General features: G+C 43.3%; 1 protein-coding gene across 1 annotated transcript; it reads right to left on the bottom strand.

The window, feature by feature from the left end:
- Positions 1-291: 291 nt before the first annotated feature.
- LOC147460834 (uncharacterized) lies at positions 292-3,454 on the bottom strand. The gene is made up of 2 exons (XM_086508521.1): positions 3,150-3,454; positions 292-2,995 (listed from the first exon to the last, which is right to left on the bottom strand). The coding sequence occupies exon 2, from the start codon at positions 1,524-1,526 to the stop codon at positions 909-911; it is 618 nt and encodes a 205-aa protein (XP_086364647.1). The 5' UTR covers positions 1,527-2,995; positions 3,150-3,454; the 3' UTR covers positions 292-908.
- Positions 3,455-24,305: the final 20,851 nt, after the last annotated feature.

Here is a 24,305-nt window from a genome sequence, read left to right as displayed (position 1 = left end):
CTTTTGCGAAATCTCCATGACTTTGATCCAAATATCTTACAAAAGAAGTGAAAGCATCAGCTTTAAGCAATGCACGTTAATCAAGGCATGTAGATTAGGTAAGACCTTCACACCATACTCAAAATACTAAAGTCTTGAGCCAAGCAGCAAGCTCGAAAAAATGTGGCGTTTGATATCCCATACTAGTGGCCCTAGTGGAAAATCAGTCATATCAACATCCAAACTCATACTATTAGCAAGTTATAGATGACAACATGGTCTTACACAATGAACAAAATATACAATAAAACAAATACATAATGCTGATATTTTGATTTCAAAATGGGAAGATGTCAAAATACAAAACTACAAAGCTGCCTCATGGATAGTCTCGTATACATATGTTGTAAGTATATGGATCTACAAGTTTCCATGATAGAAAGACAAAAGTTTAGATCCGTCATCGTACAAAAAGAAACTTCTCCTTCTAAGCTTGTGAACTAGATGTTGTCCTCATGTGTGCTGGTCTTCTATCTTTCATTTGCCTCCAAGCTTCGAAGCACTCGTCCCATGACACCCCTTCCAGCTGCTTAAGCTTTGGCGTATTTAGTCCAACAAACATGACAAGTCCCAACATGTCCAATGACAATCTGTTCCTAAACTTGTCTTTGATCTTATTCATTTTGGAAAACCCGCTTTCACATGCTACTGACGAAAGAGGTAACACAAGCAAGATCCGCCAAAGAACCATTGTGGAAGGAAATGATTGCTCCCACTCCATATGATTGCAGCACTCCTGCCATGCTGAGTGCATGTTCCGACCATGAAAAAAATTTCTCATCCTTGTGATGAAGGATCTCCTCTCCCCTTTGCACTCGGCCTTATCGATCAATGTCATAGATCCTTCGGCAAAGTGTTTGCATAGAACATCAAGCCACACAACTGATGCATCCTTCAACTTCAACAAATCCACAGTAGTCTTTTGGACTGAAATACTTTGTTGCCTCAAAGAAGCTGAAATCTACCTTGAAGCGGCTCCATAAAGATGTAATCAAGCTGCTTACATATGAGGAACACATTAAGACCAACTTACTGATAACCTGGCTGACAATTTCCTGTGGATTTATATCATCTCCTTCCCACATTGGCCCAAGATGCAAACCATGGTAGTGAGTTGAACCTGAAAGATCTTTAAAACATAGTGCACCATTTTGCTCATACACCATCTTTATAAAGCTAGAGGTATGCTTTGTATCTATCCCAAACATGCCACCACCAAGAAAGGATGCTCGCAAAACTTCCACAACTGATTTTAAATGATTCCCAATAGAAGATGTGTCTGGATGTTGCTCTTGTAGCTTGCAACTGAGAATATTTAACTCTCCAAGAACATCAGCAAAAAAGTGCATGAGAAACTGAATTTTGTAATTTGTTAGCAACAAGTAAAGTTCGTGTTCCTCGTTTTGCAAAACTGTCAACAATGCTGGCATAATCCGCACAAGTCTTACCATGACCTGGCCTTTTGAAAGCCAACGGATATCATGCATCTTCAATAGCTTCAGCTTCCCATGTCTACCAAGACCAAAGTCTTTGACAGCATCAGCAAGAATGCTATGACGTTTGGCTGACCTGCATGCCCACTCATAAAACTTCCTGGCGATTTAATCCAGGATCTTGAACTCATGATAAACCTTGAAAGCATCCCCAACTGCAAGTGACTCCCAATGTGCAACACAATGAAAGCTTAACAGATGCGGAATTTTCTTTTTCAATCTTGCTACTACACCTGTTGCAGATCCCGTCATAACACTTGCTCCATTTGTCGCAATCCCAATCATCTTTTTTTTTGACAAACCAGCAGATTCCATAAATGAAACTAGCACATTGTACAATGCTTCCTCATCACCATTTTCAGCTTGCAAAAGATCACAAAAGCTGGTTGTGATTAAACCATTTCTGGAACCCTACAAATAAGTAATATATACAATCATGTACCGTTGACAGCTTATGTCAGTACTTTCATCAATCTGAATGGAGTAGAAAGGACTTTCGCTGACTTCCTTCTTCAAACGATCCCAGTATACTTTCTTGAATGCTTTTGCAAATTGTATCCCTGCATCTTTACTAGTGTAGGCTGAGTATTCACTAGTGATTGGCATGTTAGGAGTCCGAAGAAAGCGATGAAAGCTGCATTGATATGAGAATTCTTCCAATGGCAAATACATCTTTAGCACATACCACATGGTTTGCATCACTGTGACAATCCTTTGCTTCTCTTCATCTACCATTGTGTCAATGTGCCTCTCCATGGGAATTGTTGATCTCTTCTCTTTCTCAATCCACATACTAGTAGCCAGCTTGTGTTCATTTGACTTGTTGTGATCAAACAAAGCACTTTTCTGCTTCGTTGAGGCTCCTCTTGGTCTAGCAAAGGGAGTGTTTCTTTTTGCATGGATGCACCACTTGCATTTGACCCTTTCTTTTCCCGCTTCGTTCAAGATTGGAAACGCCCAAGGGTAATCTATCTTCCAGCTTTGAAGAAAGGCACGCTTATACTTCTTCTTTCCTTCACTCCCCTGTTCAGTTGGAGCTGAAGTGGATGCACCAATTGTATCAACTGAGCCCACACCCATACCATAGCTTGTGTTTGTTGATGGAAGTGAGCATGCATTCGTCGCAAGTGGACCATGAAGACCAAGCGTTTCTTCCATCGTTCTTTGCTTCTTTCCTTTGCGTTTGTTGTTGGCCATCTGTATGCTCACACCAAAAGAAGAGAAACCTGGGTATTGGCAATTGCAATGTGCATGCAAACTCCAGGCTAGCAGGCTCGCTCCCAAAAGTTAAAACACTTGCATTGACTCTCTACTCGGAGGCCTGATTATTACACCAGCTTGCATTTTTGATATTCAAGTCATCTCCACATTTCTTCAGAGCATTGCGGGTCTGAGGAATGGGAGATATTGACGCCCACAAGCCAATCGAGCCTTATCAACTGCAGCTATGACGTTGGGGTTTTCTGTCAACAGCACTCACAATGTTAGCTAAGGCAACCCAAGATAAATCTCTCCCTTCTTTTCTTGCTCAATCTGACGATTGTGGTGTCAGCAAGCTTTTTGTGTTCAACAGCAACAACAGCATACAGTTCCAAAACAGAGAAAAGGCGTTCATACCTGTCTATCTTGAATGGGGCAAGGATGCCGAAAAGGATTGGGGAAGGGTGACATCATGCTTGATCTTGCAGGTGCAGGCCGTAGCAACCGAAGCAGGCTTTTCAATGGCTACAGGATGGGGAGTCAAAGCGCAGCAAATGGAGGGATTCGAGGAGGCGGCGCTGTTGGAGAGAGAAGAGCAACTTAGGACAAGGCAGGCCGCACTGCGCAGCAGCAACACAATGACTCAATGATCACGAGTCCTCAGTCGACTCTTTACTTTTAAAACTTAAGAGTAATTTTAGACGCACTCTTTGTCGCTCAGACTCTCACCGAGTCACCCGCCTTTTCCAAGCTCCAGCTCGTGTGAATCGGGATCCCCGGTGGGCAGTAGGCACTGGGCACCGCAAAATTAAAGTGACAATGACACTGATCAGAGACTCAGAGTCCTTGCCCTTGGAAGTTTCCCAAGTTGGTGAAGTTTGAATGGGCACTTAAATGCATGTCGAGAGTGACTCAAGACCCTTGAAAAAGAAATCAGTTTTTGAGAGGCCTTTTTTTGGATAGCCCTTCCAAAGACAGATTCAAATAAAACTCTCCCTTCCTTAGTGAAAGACAAAAAAAATTCAAACCCGTCAAAAGATAAAGTCCCTATTCGGTAGCCCTTCATACGACGGGTTAGAGGCCCTAAGAAGGGAAGATGGGCGTCCAATCCTATCACTGAATACAAACCATTTTTGGTACAGGGTGTACTATTAGGTGGGTAACATCAGGATAAGAGAGGCAAAAAAGTAATATAAGAGGAAGGATCAAGGCACAAAGTGCAAGGAAAATGGGCGAAGGATTATTAAAGAGAGGTTCAAAAAAAGGGGGAAAAGGAAAATAGGGTACATTTATACTAGAGGACGTTCAAGGGGGGGGGGGGGGGGGGGGTGGCGAGAATTTGTGTTTAGCAACTTTCTAACATTGGGTGCATTGAGCCAGCAAATAAGGGGTTTGGGGAGGTTGGATAGTTCGGGTGTGGTGTTAAGCTGAAGCGAGAACAATTTAATCAAGGCAGGAGAGAGATTAAGGTTGCGCGTAAAGGGTGAAAAACGAATTTTGACCACAACGGGAGAGTTTTCTGTTTTGGGTATCTTCATTAAGAGAGAGTCTCTGTCTTTATAAGAGATATGGGGAAAACAGGTATGAAGAAGAGCTTGGAGGTATCCTCTTGCTCTAAGCCTTTGGAAGAAAAGGGCACGAATGGCTAGGAAACCCTCCAAAGAGTTGTCTCTAATGATATGTCTTTCAAGATCTGAAGTGATAAAAGCGACCTTTTGGTGGGTGGGGTGCCAAGATTGCCAGGGAATGTAGGAGGGTCCTTTGAAGGAATGAATGTCAAGAATGGAAGCTTCTATAAAAGAAATGACAGGAGAAATTTTGATATGAGTTTGGAGCGACGAGCCGTAAAGCTTGAGGATTTTTACAAGATCAGGAACAGATCCATGCCAAATGCCAAAGGTGTCGTCAATGAATCTTTCAAAATAGAGGAGAGAGGGGTGGGAGGGAAGGTTAATACTATCCTCTAGGTGACAAAGAAAGAGGCAAGCATAAATGAACGCAAAATTTAAACCCATGGCAGTACCTTTGATTTGGTGCCAGTAATTCCCTTGGAAGGAGATGTAGTGGTGCTTAAGGACCAGAGAGGCTAAAGAAAGAATGAGACTCGTTTTGGGGGAGGGAAAATGGTGTTGGATAGAGTGAGAGAGGGCAAGCAAACCTTCTTGAATGGGAATGCTAGGATATAAAGACTCAACATCAAAGGTGAAGAGAAGGATATTAGAAGGAAAGACCTGAGAGGAGATATCCTTGACGAGTGAAACAGAGTCTTTAAGGTGTTGCTTCTTTGTAAGAAGGATAGGTAGAAGCTGGATGTGGAGCCAAAGAGAAGCATGTTCTAAAACATAACCCTTGTAAGAGCAAATGGGACATCCTGATAACGAGGGTTTGTGGATTTTAGGAAGTAGAAAAAAGGGACAAGACTTGGGTTCAGAGAAAGAGAAAGAGAGAGAGAGAGAGAGAGAGAGAGAGAGAGAGAGAGAGAGAGAGAGAGCTTCTCACGAGACAATGCCTTTGTGAAAAGATCTGCAAGGTTGTCCTGTGTTGGCACATAAGCCAAGCTGATCTCTCCTGCTGAGAACCTCTCCCTGACATAGTGGTAATGCACCTCAATGTGCTTTGTGCAAGCATGAAAAACTGGGTTCCTCGCAACTGCCAATGCACTTTGACTGTCAGTGTAGATAGTGTTGGCAGTGTCCTGTCCAACACCCAAATCAGCCATATAAGGCGTTTGAGCCATACACACTCAACCGTAGCTATGAAGACTGCCTGTACTTAGCCTCACAACTCGAAGTGACCACAGTAGGTTGCATCTTGCTCAACCATGATATACATGAACTGCCAAGCATGAAACAAAAACCACTTGTGGACACTCGCATGTCAAAACAATCAACCCAATCTGAGTCCGAAAAGCATGTAAGTCTGGCGGCAACGATCCCACCTTGGGATAAATCAAGCCAAGATGTAAAGTGCCACTAAGGTAGCGGAAAATCCTCTTGATAGCTTGCCAATGCTTACACCATGGTCTATGCATAAATCTACTGACTTGTGAGACTGCAAACTGAATATCCGGCCTCGTGTCGCATACATAAATGAGGCAGCCAACAGTAGTTTGGTAAAGAGTGACATCAGCAAAATTGCCAACATCATGTAGACTCAATTTCAAACCTGTTTCCATGGGAGTGGCAATAGGTTTGCAATCCTCAAGTCCAAACTTACATAGCAATGTCTCTATGTAACTTTTCTGACACAAGGCAATACCACCATCACACTACTTAAACTGTATACCCAAGTAATGATGCAACAGCCCCAAATCTTTCACCTTGAAAGTAGCATTCAAATCAGCCGTAAATTCAATAATATGTCTCTCATTTGGTCCAGTGATCAACAAATCATTGACATAAAGAACCACAATGAGAAGTACATCACCCTCACGCTTTACATACAATGTGCTTTCGAAAGCCTCATTTGACCAAATGAGTGTCAGCTTTCTCATGCCAAGCACGAGGAGATTGCTTCAAACCATACAAAGCCTTCTTACATCTGCACACTTTGTCCTCTTGTCCTTTTATGACAAAACCGCGAGGCTGCGTTACATAAACTTCCTCAAATATGTCACCATTCAAGAAAGCAATAACAATGTCTGACTGATGTTCCTCCCAACCAAGATGAGCTGCCAATGCACATAGAAAACTCACAGTAGTCATACAACAAGTGGGAGCAAAAGTCTCTTCATAATCTATTCCTTTTTGCTGTGCATAACCCTTTGCAACAAGTCGAGCCTTATGGCGATCGATCTCACCATCCGGCTTGCGTTTCAACTTGTAAACCCACTTCGTACCAATGGCCTTTTTGCTAGGAGGCAAATCACATAACATCCATGTGTCATTTTCTATAAGTGCATCATATTCTGATTGCATGGCAGCCATCCAATTTTTTGAATTCTGTGCTTCATCAAAAGACAGAGGCTCCTCAACATCAGGTAAGCTAGACTCAGCCAAAGCATAACAATCTGATGCATAAGATGCATGGAGAGAGCCTGAACGAGTACGAATAGACAAAGGTGCATCCAATTTACTATCACGCAAAGTGTGCACCAGCCATTTTGGCATACCTCTAGCCTGCTCATTTTTAGCCCTTTCCTCATCAAGTACATCATGTACATCTGCATGAGTAATAGGCTGATCTGTAACATTTTCAAAAATCCCCATAGGCTGTACATTTGCCTCATTGGAACTTACATTCGTACTTCCACCACTGAAAAGAGGCAGCAAAGTGTCATAAATGTCCTGTGAGCTTACATTATTGTCTCTAGTACATGACAGCAAGGGCTGAACAGAATCTTCCACAAACACTACATCCCGTGAAACCAAAATACGTTTTGTTTGCGGATGATACAACCTGTAACCTTTGCTTTCAGGACTATAACCAACAAAAATACATTTGACAGCCTTATCATCCAATTTTATGCCTTGTGTTTGTGGCACCAAAGCATATGCCAAACAACCAAAAACACGCATGTGCTCAATAGAAGGCTTTCTATCATGCCATGTGTAAGACCTAGGGTAACTGAACCTAGGATCCTCCTCCCTACCGCCCCTTATATAGGCTAGCTCCTAGCACTTGCCCTAAGTGGATCCCCAGTCCGCACTGGTCCAGCCAACCCTTGGCCTAGGTCCCTGACCCCCTAGGTTGGGCCTTGCCCCGTAGGACCCTTGTCCTGACATTACTCCCCCCTTAAGGAAGAGTTTTCATCCTCGAAAACATAAGCAGTAATATCTTCTTAAGAATACTGATGTTCTTTGTATTGACGTCCCGTAAGTGAGCCAGTTGTCTGTATGACCGATAATTGGTGCGGTGAGGAGGTTCAATGAAACCAAGAGCAATATCTTGATTTTCAACATTGTTGTCCGTTTGCAACCACTTGGGTCGAAATGGTAACTCCATTTATAACTCACTTGAGTACTGTAAAAGGAGTAACAACAACTAAGAATTGTCCAAAGGCATAACCAGTTTTCAGATCTTCTAAAGGTACTGGAATAATGCAAGGAAACCTTGACGTAACTTTCCATGCAGTTGTGGGCCAGATTTCCTACTCGCCTGAGTATCTTGAAAAGTCCGTAGATAGGGAATGTCCTCGTGTTAGAATTTTGAATAGTTTGGAACACAAAGAACTACATGCTCATCCCTAATGAAGGTTAATTGCCAACATACTTTGTCAGCACACCTGGTAAGTCCTTGACGTATGAAAGTATTGACACAATCTCCAACCCCACCACAAGAGGTGTTCAAAGTCGAAAATCGTACTTAAGCAAATTCTAGAATAGGGAGAAAATCATCTATGCAGAAATGCGTTGTGCTAACGTATGCTCTTAGCAGATCCTTTAGCACAAGATTGCTCTTTGTAATTTGCCTATCTCCTTGGATAACTGACAGTACTGAGGTGTGTTTTCCTTACGGTTTACAAACAGTCGTCGCAGACGACTCGTAAACGGGGAATCACAATAGCGTATAACATTGTTGAGGAATCAACAATGTCCGGAATAACTGTCGTGGTTAACTTGAAAAATCCACAAACACCCAAACCGAGCCATGACCTCTGTTGGTGATTAGTAGACCGAAAAGTAATCTCATAGAGATAGTGCACATAGAGTGCAAAATGCTTCATAATCAACAACCTGATGAATATGCATGTCGTTCCAAATCAGCCTTTGCTAAACACTAGGGCCCATAACACCTAGTGTGCATGCATTTAGCAAGAAACAGATCCGAACCTGTATATTCATGGTGAGCCTTGCCAATACTTATGGCAAAATGTGATGCGCGTACCACACATTAAAAAAGAATGTAAATAGTCCTGAAAAGAAATTAAATACTTTCAGTCGCAATCTTTTGCAAACCTTGCTGAAACGTCTGAATGGCAATAGAAGGTAAAACATTGATCAGTTCTAGGTACAGACAATGAAACTTTTTCATTAACAACTTATAGCCTTGCTATATGTATAAACAACCATTTGTAATGTTGTTTAGCAGTACTTGTACCTTAACAAGTCATTCTAAGTATCCGACAATTTCTGGCCACGAAATTGCTCCTAATACGTCGTGCTAAAAATGGTCTAGAAAATAGATGTGACTAGCACCTAGGGACTTTGTCGTGACACATAATTGAAATAATGGTGCCAGTGTCAGTCCAGAGACTCATATTCTCCACATGTGGAATATGTCTCATGTAAGGATGTGTAAAAAAGAACATCCTTCAAGTACAAGATGTACTTATGTGTGGAGTTAACTACAAACACTCTACGACGGGAGTGAGAGGGACCCTCTTTAGTCTTTCTCCACTGGCTAAACCGAACTCCTTGAGTTCCTAGACCATGTGGTATCCCATGTGACAACATGTGCCAAATTGAACCCTACAAGTAGGTTCGTAACAGCATAAGGCAGAAAGATAGATTGAACACTTGGCCCAAAGTACTTTGTGCCGACATGCCCTTGGCATGGCTCTGCAACATTCAAACGTACTTAGACGTCTTGAAAAACCAAGCAAAGCATACTAAAAATGGAATAACACCAAATCAATAGATGCGTACCTGGAGATCTGAACATAATGTACACTTACCGGTATTCAAATGGAGAGGAACACGTTGTCCACATGTGAAAAAACAAGCAACATTGCACTAGAAACCCTGGGTGTTGCCTTCGCAATCCGAACCCGTTGGGTAGAAGCTACGTAGTCAACCGCCCTGGTAAGATCCTTTGTAGAACTACGCAACTAGCAGGTAACGATAACCAACATAGGCAACCGTGTATAGAATGATTGGAATCAACTTGGAAAGTGTGTCCGTTCGCTAGCGCGTTTGGTAGATTGCGGAATTCTTTCCTTGAAAGTATAACTGGGAGAGATCAATTGTGATCCTCAATACAGATCAAACTGTGATCCTTAATGCCTATGGGGTGATGTAACAATCACCCCTCGGGTCTTACCCCAAAAAGTATGTCCATAGACACACCGTAGTGCTATAGTGAGAGCAAGAAATCCACATAAGTCAGATGTCTAGCTCGTATTAACAACCATGCTGTCTCAACTGTGTGCTGCCTCTAGACTCCATGGTATAGATCAGTTGATGTAAGTGCAAGAGTATCAAAAACTCAACTTGAGCATCGCACTAGAAACATATAGTGCAAAAATGACACCCTAAACATCCGTAATGACAAGACTCTTGCTTGTCCATTAGCGTCGATGTGTACTTCCTTGGGTATATCTTGACAACAATCACCCAAAGAATGCCAATAGCTGGGTCTTACCCTTCTCCTGACATTGGCTCTTAGCCTGTTTGGCTCATAGCCCTTATGCAAAATAGTGTTCAATCGACGAACCGATGAAGAATAATTTGAGTAGCATCTTAGCCACGTGCTAGTTGTGAGTTAGAGCACCTTGGATCAAGCTCTGATACCAATGTAAGACCTAGGGTAGCTGAACCTGGGATCCTCCTCCCTACTGCCCCTTATATAGGCTAGCTCCTAGCACTTGCCCTAAGCGGATCCCCAGTCCGCACTGGTCCAGCCGGCCCTTGGCCTAGGTCCCTGACCCCCTAGGTTGGGCCTTGCCCCGTAGGACCCTTGTCGTGACATTACTCGTGATTACCCGTGAAATAAGTCCTAGAATTATCCTTAATCTGTCCTAGACAGAGTTGCGAGTGTGATAGCGGAAGCGTAATCTTTGAAGCAGTGGACTTTATGCCACCTGGTTAGCATACCTTGTAGACAGATGTTGAAGCCCTCGACGAGAGTGATGGCCTCAACGTGAGAACCAAAACCATAAGTGCCTTGCACAGTTTAGACCGGTAGGAATTCTGTGAGCTGATATTCCTGTTTGGCTAGTTTTCCAAACTTGTGTGTCACTGCCCATGATGCCAAGTCATTGGGCTGTACCTTGGCACTAGGGAGAAGCCTTGCTTCGTATTAAATTGTCAAACCTTTGGTCATTGCGGTAACATGTGGTCCCGAGATTTGGAAGGAAAAAACGGATTCCAAACCGGCTCATAGCCATATCAGCACAGATGCCCTCGTATATCCTATGCACCCATCTGGCACGTACTGAAATAATTTGTAAGCATATTGTCAAATCCCTCCCAAGTTAGTATGCGCATAGCATATGCCAAACCGTGGGCAATTTCACTGCAAGATGCATAAATTGAAGCCTTGCTGATAGCCAATTGAGGCGATTGTTGACATACAGAAGGACAGAAAGAATCGACCTTGTCAAGCAATTTCAACTGAAATCAGACAATAATGTTGGGCTAGCATCCTCTGGCAGCTTCTAGAAACATGGAGAAGGAGTCGGCCATGCCAAAGAACTGGCCTCCTGCATCAATTCAAGCAGTAGGATGTGCTAATCTCCTCGAGATTACAAAACACAGCAAATTGGCTATACTTTTGCATCAAAAGGAAACCACTGTGAAGTCGTGCTGCGGAGCAAGGCGGTTGGTACTCAAGCCTTGCTTGATTCCAATCTTTAACCCAATCAAATTTTTGGCGCTTACGGTAATTGTCACAAGCCGTGCTTGTGCTTTGCCGTCGTAAAGGGTACGCACGTCTGGTGCATGACATAGCGATGCAATATGTTCCAAAAACTTTACCAAAACAAATGCAAAAGAGTCTGCATACCGTATTACTAACTTATACCGACCTAACTTACCGGCTTAGTGCACTTGCATGAGTAAATACTCACGCCGACGCTCCTTCTCGGCTTCTTGTTTGAAATTTCTTTAGCTTGTGACAATTTACACAAATAAAAAAAACAAAAATGCGAAAGGGACTCTGCGTACCTATTGGGAAATTGACTTTGGACTATGTCATGCAACCATAGCCAGTGCCTTGCATGAACATGCATGCCATGCTTTTTGTATATGTACGAATGTTCACTGCTGAATCTTGAGCCATGCTCAAGTACCACAATCAACGCATCGAAGATCGTCGAATCAATCAGCATAATCGTCTTTGTCGAGGCATGATGGGATCTTTCAATATCTAGGTTTGATCATCCTGTTGCGTAGGTTGGACATATTGGAGCGCAAATTGACTGTGCTTGGCGCCTTGAGCTTCAAGTGGCCCTTGGCCGATTGTGCTTCCTGCCTTCCATAGGGAAGCATTTTGGGAAAACCGCACATGCGTCCTGGCCATGGCTTGAGATCCTGCGCATGCTATGAGGTGTCGCTGCCGTGGGCTAAGACCCTTAGGGTAAAGGTGCCCAATTTTGGGCGCCTGTTTGTGGACACCAAAAAAAAAAAAAAAAAGAGAAGAAAAAAAAACGTTGAAACCTGCAAACACCCATGGCGGCTCTGCGCGACAGAGGAAACCGCCCACCACAGGAGCTTGGCATCGAATTAGCGCTCAGACCTGTGTCGAAAAATGCCCATCTTCGTCCTACGATCCGATTAAGCCTATCTGCGGGCATTTTGGTGGAGGTGGAGCTTTGCTCACTCTCGCTGCAAGCAGCCTTACCCACGGCCTTTGCTCCCTCTCACTGCAAGCAGCCTTACCCACGGCCTTTAGTCGACTCTTCCTTCCCTGCTTGTCAAGCGGTACTTCCCACACGGCCATGCCTTTGCCTTGTCCGCCTGTCCATGACCTGAGAACGAGAGAGATAAAGAGAGAGAGTGAGAGGGAGTGCCAGCAACAAATTGATAGCTTCCCTTCTCCTTCCCTCCTCCATAGCTTTCCTCTCCCCTAGCTCTGATACCAATTTAAGACCTAGGGTAACTAAACCTGGGATCCTCCTCCCTACCGCCCCTTATATAGGCTAGCTCCTAGCACTTGCCCTAAGCGGATCCCCAGTCCACACTGGTCCAGCCGGCCCTTGGCCTAGGTCCCTGACCCCCTAGGTTGGTCCTTGCCCGGTAGGACCCTTGTCCTGACAACATGCTTCATACGGAGTAATAGACTGCAAAGTTTCGTAGGACACGTGTTTAGTACATAAGTGGCACACATGATGGCCTCAAGCCAAAAAGAATGCGGCAAAGCTTGACTTTTGACCATACATCGTGCCATTTCCGTAAGTGACCTGTTTTTCCTCTCAGCAACACCATTTTGCTAAGGTGTATACGGCTCTGTACATTGGTGTTTTATCCCACGACTAGCCAGAAATGCATTGAATTCATGAGATATATACTCCCCCCCTCGATCGGAACGGAGGGTGCCCATAATACATTTCGAGACATTTTCAACCATAGCCAGAAATTGTTTGAAGCACATAAAAACTTCGGACTTCGCTTTAAGCGGAAATACCCATGCATGCCTGGAGTAATCATCAATGAAAGTCACGAAGTAAAGGTAATTGGCCAAGGACGGAGTTTGCATGGGCCCACAAACATCATTATGCACAAGCTGCAACCTGCATGTGGCCCAAACTGAACCATCCTTTGGAAACTTAGAACGCTGCATCTTACCCAAAATACAGCCTTCACAAACATGTTTGACAGGTGCTTCAAGAGGCGGCAAAGAAGCAACCATATCAAATTTCTGCAAACGCAAAAAACTGGCAAAATTCAGATGACCAAAACGTGCATGCCAAAGTTTTGCATCTGAAATAGCCCTGTGAGCTTATATAGCCCACGACACAAAAGGCCAGATGCAACAATTTCATCACCAAAACTGAGATCATGAACTGTACATCTGTCATCCACAACTTTGACTACAAGTCCAAGTCTAGCAAGTGCGGATATAGACAAGATATTCTTCTTGATCCCGGGTACATAAAGTGCATCAACAAGTGCGAAGGAACTGCCATTTGTAGTAGTAAGCACAATCTTTCCAACTCCCTAAACCGGATAAGAGGCATTGTTGGCATAAGTGACTGAATTCCCATGAGGGACAGACTCGAGAGAGGTGAACAATTCATGATGTGAGGTAATGTGCTTTGTACCACCACTCTCAAAATATCACACATGTGAATCTACAGCAACTGACAAGCATGCATCATGGACTGCACGATTGTAAGTGCACTCTGCACTAAAAGCCCATCCTGCATCAACATCAGCAACACAATCTCCTTTCACAGAAGACTCAACAATGGCTGCATTTGTAGTGGAACCAGTATTTGCAGTCGAACCACCCTCTTTCTTCTTAGCCTCTTTGGCCTTCAACTTAGGACACTGCTTGATCAAGTGATCATTAGCTTTACAATAATGGCAACGCATATTCTTTTTGCCCTTATCAGTAGAATTGCCAGATGAAGTGCTGCCAGCAGAAGCATTAGGAACAGAAGTTTTGCCATTTGCAACAGAACCATAAGAAGTAGCTGCATTGCTATTACCACCCTTTCTTTGAGAAGCAATAAAAGCCTGTTCAACTGCACGTTGTGTAGTCCTGTTTTTTCTGGAAAGTGAATCTTGCAACAGCAATGTGCTTAATGCATCAAACTTAACAACTTCTGGATTTCCTTGGGTCATAAGTCTCCAAGTACTAGCAAAAGTCTAGTAAGAATCTGGTAAGGCATCAAGAACATTCTACACAAGGGAAATGTCTGAAATGAATTCACCTGCAAAAATAAGTTGCTCATTGATATCCTTGACACTAGTAAGGAAAGTATCCATATCATTTTCCTCATCCATAATCTCCGACTCTAGCTCTTTACGCAGCAAAGCAATTTGAGCCTCATTGCGGCTTGCATAAAGACCTACTCGAATATCCCAAGCCTGTTTTGCAGATTTTGTTGGACGGATGTGAGGAACAATGGTGCACTTCACAAAAAATGCAATCAATGCATGAGCCTGCGCATCCTTTACATCCCAACGAGCTTGTTCTACAGTAGGCAAAACAACTCTAATAGCAGCAATCCTTGCAGCAAGACGTGCAACATCCTCAACATCGCCTGCATCCTCAGAACCAGGACGTACATCAATGCCCTGCACAATATTCCAGACGCCCTTTGACACAAGAACATGTTGCATCATGTAAGCCCACATAGGGTAATTGTCCCCATCCAACCTGTTCTTAGCAGCAAACATCTTGAAGACATTTGTGTTGTTGTCAGCCATGGTTAATCTGCACCTGATGTGAGACCTGCCCGAAAATAGGAGAACGGAGCGGGAACAACACGTGCTATATAGCACAAACCGTAGAAGATTGTAAAGCACGTGTTATGCAGAAAACGACACTAACAAAAATTCTGCACAAAATGACGAAATTGCCTGTGCAGACTTGTCTATAGTGGAAACGGAGGCCGAAATGAGCCCGAATCAGAAATTTGAGTAGACTTGCGAACGCTCGCCACACCTCACTGTAATTGGAGAAAGTGAGCAGATGTGTGTTGGAGCAGCTGGCAACTAAGCCTGGAAGGACGTAACCTGCTCTGATACCAATTGTTGGAATTAGGGTTGCAGAGAAACGCACACAACAAAGAAGGTCTCTTGGGATCTCTTTCTTGCATTGTGAGTTGCTACCTCAATGGAAGTAGCCAAATGTGCTTGTAAGATAGAGTTTTGAACAAAAGAGTCTAACTCCAAGAGAGAAGAATTTTTTCGTAAGCCAAGTTGTTTGCCCATGCTTCCGATTGAACTCTAGGGAAGGAAATGGGCGAGAGTTTTTTAACGAGATCCTCCAAACGTTCTTCCAACACATCATGGAAGAAGTCAAAAAGCTTTTGGAGGTTTTCTGTTGGAATTAGGGTTGCAGAGAAACGCACACAGCTTGGAGAAGACGAAGGAAGCTCAAGGCACACAATAGAGAGTGTGTTACCTAGTGTAAAATGGAAAGATAGATAGCCCTAGATTGATGGGCGTATATACAATGCTCGGGGGGAAAAACCTCCTAAAGAGGGAAAAAATGTCCCGGCGGTCCTAGTCTGTTCCCACACATCACTGTCCACATGTATATGGTAACATTTTCAAGAAGGAGAGCTTTGGCTTGTATATAAACATCGGAGCAAGTTGGTATTGTATGTTAAGGCTAACAAACTTAGCATTGAGAAGGGCTTGGGCACTAGAGTTTTCCAAAACAAGACGTGGTGGTTTCATGCAAAGGCTATTAGGGGCTTTATTGCTAGCACGAAGGTTTTGGAGGTGGAGGAGGTGAGATTTGGCTTTAGAAAGCTTCAAATTAATAGTTTTAAATTCTTATAGGAAACTTGACATAATTTTGTCAAACTCTTGAGGCTTGGTAATGGAAGGGAGGGTGGGGAGGGGGGAAGTGGGGGGGATAAGATTTACGGAAGAGTCGTTGGAGCAAAAAGGGGAAGGGGTAGTGGCAAACGAGGAGGAAAAAGCACCGAAAGAGAAAGGAGCAATGAGGGGAGGATTAGGGAGCACTCCCTTTTGAGAGGTAAGGCCGAAGTGTGCACCGTAGCTTTTGGCACCTTTTAAGGAGGGAGGGGAGAAATCGAATTCCTCCACATGGAGGTTTGCCGTGAGTCCTTGGAGTTCTTCCGTGCTAAAAAGGGTTTTCTTGGAGGAGGAAGACGGATTCATAGAGCTAGGTTGAGTGATAAGTGCAAAGGGGTTAGTGAGGCCGGAGGCTGAAATGAATCTTGGAAGAGTGGTGGAAAAATTTGATGAAGAGGATGCCAACATGGGAACGACAAAAGTTGATGAAGAGGATGCCGATGTGACAAAGGAAAAAGTGCTCTTTGGGGAGGAGGGGCCGACGGTGGAAAAGCTAGAGCCGTTGGAAGAGAAAACGGTTGGAGAGCTGGATGTTGTAAGCAAAGGGGAGGTTCCAAAGGAAGGCGTGGGATTACTTTGGAGGGATTGGGTGGAAGAGGATTCATGTTGAAGAAGTGTTGGTAGGTATATGTGGCCCACACCGAATTGAAACCTTAATTGCACAATCTGACGGATGTCAACTACAACAGCTTCCTTAGTAAGTTAAAGAATATAGGAAGAAATCTGTAAACCTCCAGCAATTGTACCATTCTAAAAGGGCACTATTCCAGTATGGAAAAAACTGCCTAGAAAGCTTTTGAAAGTTGGACATAAACTTTTGCCAAAAGTTAAAGACCTTACACTTGGAGAAAGTTCAAGGGTAAAGGGAAAGTGTAAGTCGAGGCAGAAGCTAAGCAATCAAAAAAGAAAAGAGAAAAAGACATGAGGTCAAGGAAATTGTGGATAGGTTTTTAGTGGTGAGACACTTTTGGAAGCTAATGAGAACAAGGAGGATTTGGGTAAGCTCGACTGTGGGAATATGTAGCCAAAAATTAGGGTTGTAGTACTAGGAGTTGTAGGCGGCACTGAGAAAGTCCTCCAAGCCAAAAATTTGGGGTTGTTGTACTAGAAGGTGTAGACGGCATCGCGAGAGTCCTCCGAGCTTTTAGTCAGCACAAGGCAATGAAGGCATGAGTGGGAAGCTTTTTCTAGGTAGGCCATGGCACGGTCCTACAAGTCACCCGTGCAGTCGTTCGGCTTGAGATATCGAACATGGTGACTGGTTGTTGTCTTTGTCGAAGGCCCAAGATACTAAAAAAGGTGGATGGTTCAAGTCTTTGCAGAAGGCTTGGGGTGAACGGTTGCTACCGTTGTTGAAGGATAGAGGTGACGACTTCGGAGTGCTATGTGTGAAGCTAAGCAGAATTTTCCTTAGTTGTGGCAAGCTTTGAGGCAACGTATACCATTGCATGACCTTTGCATGACTGCGAAGTTGAAACGGAGCCCACACTTTAATGGCTGCAGACATTATGCGGCATCTCCTGCTATTGCTTGACTCTATCCACCACTATTGAACCATAGTCAGAGCCTCAATCAAAAGGCGTATGCACACTATAAAAGAGTAGTAAGGTGTTAAGATAGGCCCGCAAGGTGAAACAACGCCCAGGTATACTTGTCAAGGTAGATGGATCAAGGTCGTCGCTACCTGCGTGGTCCTGAATCTGGCCAGCTTCGGTGAGATAGGGAGTCTGCAAACTTTGGCTAGGACAAGGTGCAGCCTGGTGCGTAGGTGGAGCCAAGAGCTAACTGCCGGAGCATCTAAGAAGTGAGAGGTATAGACGAGAAGGCACGCAGGAGCAAAACGAGCAGGCGCGCAGCAAATGAGTGCCAGGAAGGGGACAACAAATAGGTGAAGGTGAGAGAATACGTGCAGGTAATAGAGAACTCTGAGTGCAAAGTATAGAGGAAGATGATTGAAGGTGGTGCGATGGCGGAGGCTGGAACGCTGGGCCGAGGTCAGCACGGGGGGAAAATTGTGATGGCAATGTTTGAAGCGTAGGGTGGGGGGGAAAGGAAGGCAGAGATAAACAAAGGGGAGGGAACACGTGCAAGCTTCATTAATAAAGTACGATGGGCATGGTGGAAAGGGATCTCCGCTTAAGGAAAAGGGACGAGGAGGGGCACCATGACAAAGAGAGTGAAAAAAACTTAAGTTAAAGGGATGAGGGGGGGGGGGGGGGGGTGAAAATGGAGAAGGAAGGGTAAAAAGGCTGTTGGTAAGCGCTACGCTATAACATTGAAGGCATAAACACCACAAAACTAATGAATTCTAAAGAGTTTAAGCGAGGATACTCACCAACAAAGTGGAGAAAAAATGTGATAAGAGAGAAGCACGGTTTTTTGTTTTGGGGGGGCGGGGAAGGAAGACAATGAATTAGCACTAAACGTGTTTTGCTATATCAAGCTCATCAGGAGCGTTAATTCTGTAACAAGGAGTGGGGGGTATAAATAAGGGTTGAGGGCTACAAACCCAAGGTGGGTACAAAGTGAGGGTTAAGAGGATAGGGGGGTTTATTGGTATCAAGCAATAAATACTTGGCATCTTTTGGTACAAAGGAGTAAATACAAACCATTGTTGGTACAAGGTGTACTATTACGTGGGTAACATAAGGATAAGAGAGGCAAAAAAGTAATATAAGAGGAAGGATCAAGGCACAAAGTGTAAGGAAAATGGGGGGAGGATTATTAAAAAGAGGTTCAAAAAAAGGGGGAAAAGGACAAAAGGGTACATTTATACTAAGGGACGTTCAAAGGGGGCCGCGGGGGGGGGGGGGTTTGGCGAGAATTTGAGTTTAGCAACTTTCTAACATTGGGTGCATTGATCCAGCAAATAAGGGGTTTGGGGAGGTTGGATAGTTCGGGTGTGGTGTTAAGCTGAAGCGAGAGCAATTTAATCAAGGCAGGAGAGAGATTAAGGTTGCGCGTAAAGGGTGAAAAAGGAATTTTGACCACAACGTGAGAGTTTTCTGTTTTGGGTATCTTCATTAAGAGAGAGTCTCTGTCTTTATAAGAGATAAGGGGAAAACAGGTATGAAGAAGAGCTTGGGGGTATCCTCTTGCTCTACGCCTTTGGAAGAAAAGGGCACGGATGGCTAGGAAGCCCTCCAAAGAGCTGTCTCTAATGATATATCTTTCAAGCTCTGAAGTGATAAAAGCGACCTTTTGGTGGGTGGGGTGCCAAGATTGCCAGGGAATGTAGTTGTAAGAGTTAAGACTTTTTTTATAGCAGTGACAGTCAAGCAACTTTGAACTAGAAAAGGAGGGTCCTTTGAAGAAATGAATGTCAAGAATGGAAGCTTCTATAAAAGAAATGACAGGAGAAATTTTGATATGAGTTTGGAGTGGCGAGTCATAAAGCTCGAGGATTTTTACAAGATCAGGAATAGATCCATGCCAAATGCCAAAGGCGTCGTCAATGAATCTTTCAAAATAGAGGAGAGAGGGGTAGGAGGGAAGGTTAATACTATCCTCTAAGTGACAAAGAAAGAGGCAAGCATAAACGAATGCAAAATTTAAAACCATGGCTGTACCTTTGATTTGGTGCTAGTAATTTCCTTCGAAGGAGATGTAGTGGTGGTTAAGGACCAGAGAGGCTAAAGAAAGAATGAGACTCGTTTTGGGGGAGGGAAAATGGTGTTGAATAGAGTGAGAAAGGGCAAGCAAACCTTCTTGAATGGGAATGCTAGAATATAAAGACTCAACATCAAAGGTGAAGAGAAGGATATTAGAAGGAAAGACCTGAGAGGAGATATCCTTGATGAGTGAAACAGAGTCTTTAAGGTATTGCTTCTTTGTAAGAAGGATAGGTAGAAGCTGGATGTGGAGCCAAAGAGAAGCATGTTCTAGAACATAACCCTTGTAAGAGCAAATGGGGCGTTCTACTAAGGAGGGTTTGTGGATTTTAGGAAGTAGAAAAAAGGGACAAGACTTGGGTTCAGAGAAAGAGGCTTAAGGATGAAATCTCGCTCCTTAGAAGAAAGAAGAGCACAATCTGTAAGAATGGAGGAGAGAAGAGAGGAGACAAAGGAGAGGGGAGCTGAAGTGATGGGTGCGTAGGTAGAGGAATCTAGTAGATGTTTATAGGCTTCTAACACATACAAGGATTTGGATAAGATGGCAGATCCTAAATTTTGTCAGCTGGCGTAATGATAATGGATGGATCATTTTTTAAGGAAAGGAGGGGTTTCTAAAGAAAGTAAGGGAGTGAGAAGTGAGAAGAAGAGAGGGAGGTTTTCCAAAGGGTGTATAGTTGTGAAGAGAGAGAGAGAAGAAAACTTTTTTGAGGTTAAGAGGTGGGGGGGTACCAAGAGGCATTGGGAGGGAGAAGGGAGTTGAAGGTGGGGTGACTTCTTTAAAAAAGAGCTTGAGTTGGTAGTTTCTTTCCAAGTTAGAAAAAGAGTGTAACAAAGCGGAGAGAGTAGGAGGGGAGGGGGGAGGGATATACTTAAGGCCTAAACCCAGTAGCTTCTTTTCACAATGAGAAAGAGCACGATTAGAAAGGTTGTGGCAAGTTAGGTTAGTGACCTTATTTTCTAACTCATAAATCGATTGATTTCTTAGAATTATGACCTCAAAAAGAGCTGGGTTAGTAAGTGGAAGCCAGAACTTAAATCTTTTTTTACCATAGGGGGAAGGAGTAGAGCGGGGTGTAGTGGGGAGGTAAGTGGTTGAAAAGAGAGGAGGGGTCCAAAGAAAAGGAAAAAGGGGGGGTTTAAAGAAGAGCAGATGGACCCACGAAGTAGGGTGCTCAACACCTACTTTCTCCTTCATTGTAGGTTTTTTTAAAATCTGGGTCTTTTAGGAAGATTGGAAGGGAGATGGGGAGGATTAGGAGGAAGAGGTAGAAGGGTGGGAGAGGGGTGGCTAGAACATGGGGAGGTATTAAGGGGATAATTGGGAGATTTGAGAAAATGGGGAATGGGTGGGGGAAGAAGACCCACAGAGGGAGGGGTTTTACTTAGTGAGGTGTTGGGGGGTGAGGTAGAGGAGGCGGCTTTTTTAGGGGGGGGGAGAGAGAGAGAGAGAGAGAGAGAGAGAGAGAGAGAGAGAGAGAGCGCAATCATGCGACAGGGGACTGTCAACTTGGATTTTGGAGGGGGAGGGGAGACGAAATATTCTTAGAGTATCATAAAAAGATACTCGATATCTTTTAGTATGTGCCAACATCGAGATAGTAGAAGCAGGTGGGGATAATTTACCCGTCTTCTTTCCATGATTCAATAGATGCAAATATATTTGATTTTCCTTGCAATGAGTATCTTCTATTTGCATCATCCAATCAAAAATTGAATATTTTTTAAAAAATAATCTTCCTTTTTTTGTTAGCAAAAAGGGAACACACCACTATCGCCTTAGCCCTTTGGGCAAGCCAAAAACAATAAGCACATGGAATTGAATTTGAAAAGCATCCCTAAGCTTTAGAGCTCTATGCTCTAGACCCTACTTTAAAAACTCTGCATTCTTAAGCTTTAGAGCCCCCTTTATAAATTTAAAGCGCTACATTCCTAAGCTCTAAAGCCCACTTTAAAAGCTCTAGAGTTTTAGGCTCTAAAAACTCTAGTGCCTTGCAGTGACCCTTCCCCTACTTGTGGGTCCATGTAACCTTTTTACTTTTTAAAATGAAAGTTTTAACTCCTTCAAAACACAAACTCTTGGGTCTTAGTTGGAGACCTTGCTTTAAAAGTTATGCATCCCATCCTTAAGCTCTAGACTTAGCTGTAAAATCTCTAGAGATTAAAGCTTAAAAATAAATCATCTATTTTTTTTCATGTGAACTCTTCCTACACAAGCTTAAAAATAAATCATCTATTTTTTTCATGTGAACTCTCTCTACACAAGACCAATATTACTCCTTTAGCCAAAAGTTTACTTCAAGTAAAATTTTAGCTCAACGTTTCAAACTTTCATGCTTTGAATCCAAAATCATTTTCTTGGTCAATGAACATTCACTTTACTAGTATAGCCAACGAGAAGGCCGCTTCTCTCTCTCTCTCTCTCCCGCCCGTCCGTCACTGTGTTGTCGGGCGTTGCAAGCTACACCGTCGGAGTGAGCTGCTACTGCCACACGTATCGAGGTGACTATAATCCTTCCTCTTATTATAATAGTATAGATATTTCAAAACTCCAAGACACTTTTAAAGTACATCATTAGATTTATACACTCCTCATCTAAATGAGTGACCACTATCTTATTTTGACCAAACAACATTTTTGACCTATCAAAAAATGTTTAGAAATACAACTCAACTTCTTTCTAAAAGAAACCTTAGTGTTGTGTTGGGTTAGGGAGATTTTGATTGTTTCCGCTGCATGATGGAGACTTACTTTAAATGTTTATTTCACTTTCATTTCATATCCTGATATGTCTTGACTTTTTTTGCATTCTATTGTTTTAGAATGTTAAAGTGAAACTTCACTTGTATAATTTTAGTAAATTCTATGGATACACACACACATATATATTATGAGTTTTTTAAATTTCACACCCTCACATGGCTTGACTTTTTTTACATTCTATAACTTAATTCTAGTCAATATTCAGGAAAGTCTCTTTTATTAAGCGATCTCGATTGATTTTCCTTCCCACAAAGAAGCGAACCGAAAATACTAGCATAAATTTAAAATTTATAGGATTTTTGAAGTATTTTCTCACATATTTCACCAATTTTTCTTCCCTTTACCATGGTTTATAACCAGGTAGTCTCCATTTTCAACCGGCTCAAGGCTAAGCTGAGGCAATCCTTTCTTGAACATTGATTCTACTTAAACTCAACCTAATGATTTTATCAAGTTCTGATTATTTTAGAAAGCCACTGTGATTCTTTCACTTGTTTTCCTATTTTAGTCAGCAAAAAGAGAGAGCATCTCTATAGCCTTTGCTTAAAGGGCAGACAAAAAAAGACCTACGAAGGTGGAAGTCAAAAAACTTTTTGTGTCCAATATGTGGTCCCAATTTTCCGAAGCAGCTAAAATAATTAGAATCCATCAAGATCCTTCTCTGAAAGCCTGTATAAGAAAATGCAGGATAGGGCACGTGTAGAGAGAGAGAGAGAGAGAGAGAGAGAGAGAGAGAGAGAGAGAGAGAGAGATGCCATCTGTCGCGATTAAAGATGATTTTTTCGCCGTCAAAGGCAAGGCAGTATGGAAAAAGGAGGAGAAACTTATTCGGGTCAAAGCGACCACGATGTTGTCTCCTCCAGTGCATTCAGCAGACCGAGGAGTCTGTGTGTGTGTGCAGGACTGTCATACAACAAGGTCAAGGTAAACCGAGGTGTACAAGAGTCTCTCTCTCTCTCTCTCTCTCTCTCTCTCTCTCTCTCTCTCTCTCTCTCTCTCTCTCTCTCATTCATGCAAGGTACGAGGGCAGCGCTGAAATTCTGAACGTCCTGATGTGGAAGATCTCGAAGTTGCAGGCATGACTTTCTATTGCCTTGAGCAATAGTGAATGAGGACGCTGATTGTAACAACCGATGGCCAAGCGTAGATTGTGTTTACTGCGCTTGAGCACAGAGAGAGAGAGAGAGAGAGAGAGAGAGAGAGAGAGAGAGAGAGAGAGAGAGAGAGAGAGAGAGATTTTTTGGGTTTCTCCCCCTTTCGAATGCTATAGCTGTGTCTTCTTGCATTGTACGTGAACATACCCAGGTCGGGTGGAGCGCAGGTGGGACATACTACAAGGAGAGGAGAAAGACCAGACAGAGGAGGATGATCGAGGGTGTATCTGTGACCAAGAGTTCGAGCGAGCGATTGGGGGAGAAAACCTCTGCATGAGAACGGGGTCGAGAGGCACTTCTACTTTTGAGATTGTTAAGAGATACAGAATCTTCCAACTTAATTAATTAATGGGTTCAACGTAGACCCTGTACGTCCTCCCAATTTTGAGTTTGGGGCTTATTAGAGGGTATCTAGTGAGATACCCTCAAAAGAAAAAGAAAAGGGCTTTTGGAAAAGTGAGGACACAGACACTTGGGGAGAGATATTTTTGGAAAACCCCAACTTTTTGTTGGTGCACACGGACAATCGTGGCGGGGGTATTTCGATGTAGACTCGAGGAGAGAGGGAGAATACCATTTGCAAAGATGTTTTATGAGTGCAAATGCGTGCATAGGGGGCGAAAAAAGGTACACGTGGCAATGATGGCAGAGAGAGAGAGAGAGAGAGAGAGAGAGAGAAAATAGCTCATTGGCGCATGCATGCATGTAGCATGTAGAGAGAGATGGAGAAGTTGTAGTATATAGAGAGAGATAGATAATGCTTCTCCTCTCGACTATGCAGTTGTTGTAGCAAGAGAGATTGTGTGCGTATCGTGAGGGAAACCATGGAAGGGAGACATGAAGGGGAGTCAGAGGCACGGGTAAGAGGACGCCATAGCGAGCAAGGG

This window comes from Adiantum capillus-veneris, chromosome 3, assembly GCF_014529385.1.
Source record: "Adiantum capillus-veneris isolate H3 chromosome 3, ASM1452938v2, whole genome shotgun sequence".
Classification (NCBI taxonomy): domain Eukaryota; kingdom Viridiplantae; phylum Streptophyta; class Polypodiopsida; order Polypodiales; family Pteridaceae; genus Adiantum; species Adiantum capillus-veneris.
This window is presented reverse-complemented; position numbering and strand designations above follow the sequence as displayed.

Bases quoted from the DNA above. Each gene is read 5' to 3' on its own strand.
- LOC147460834 (XM_086508521.1), bottom strand. From the start codon at position 1,526: ATGCATGATATCCGTTGGCTTTCAAAAGGCCAGGTCATGGTAAGACTT.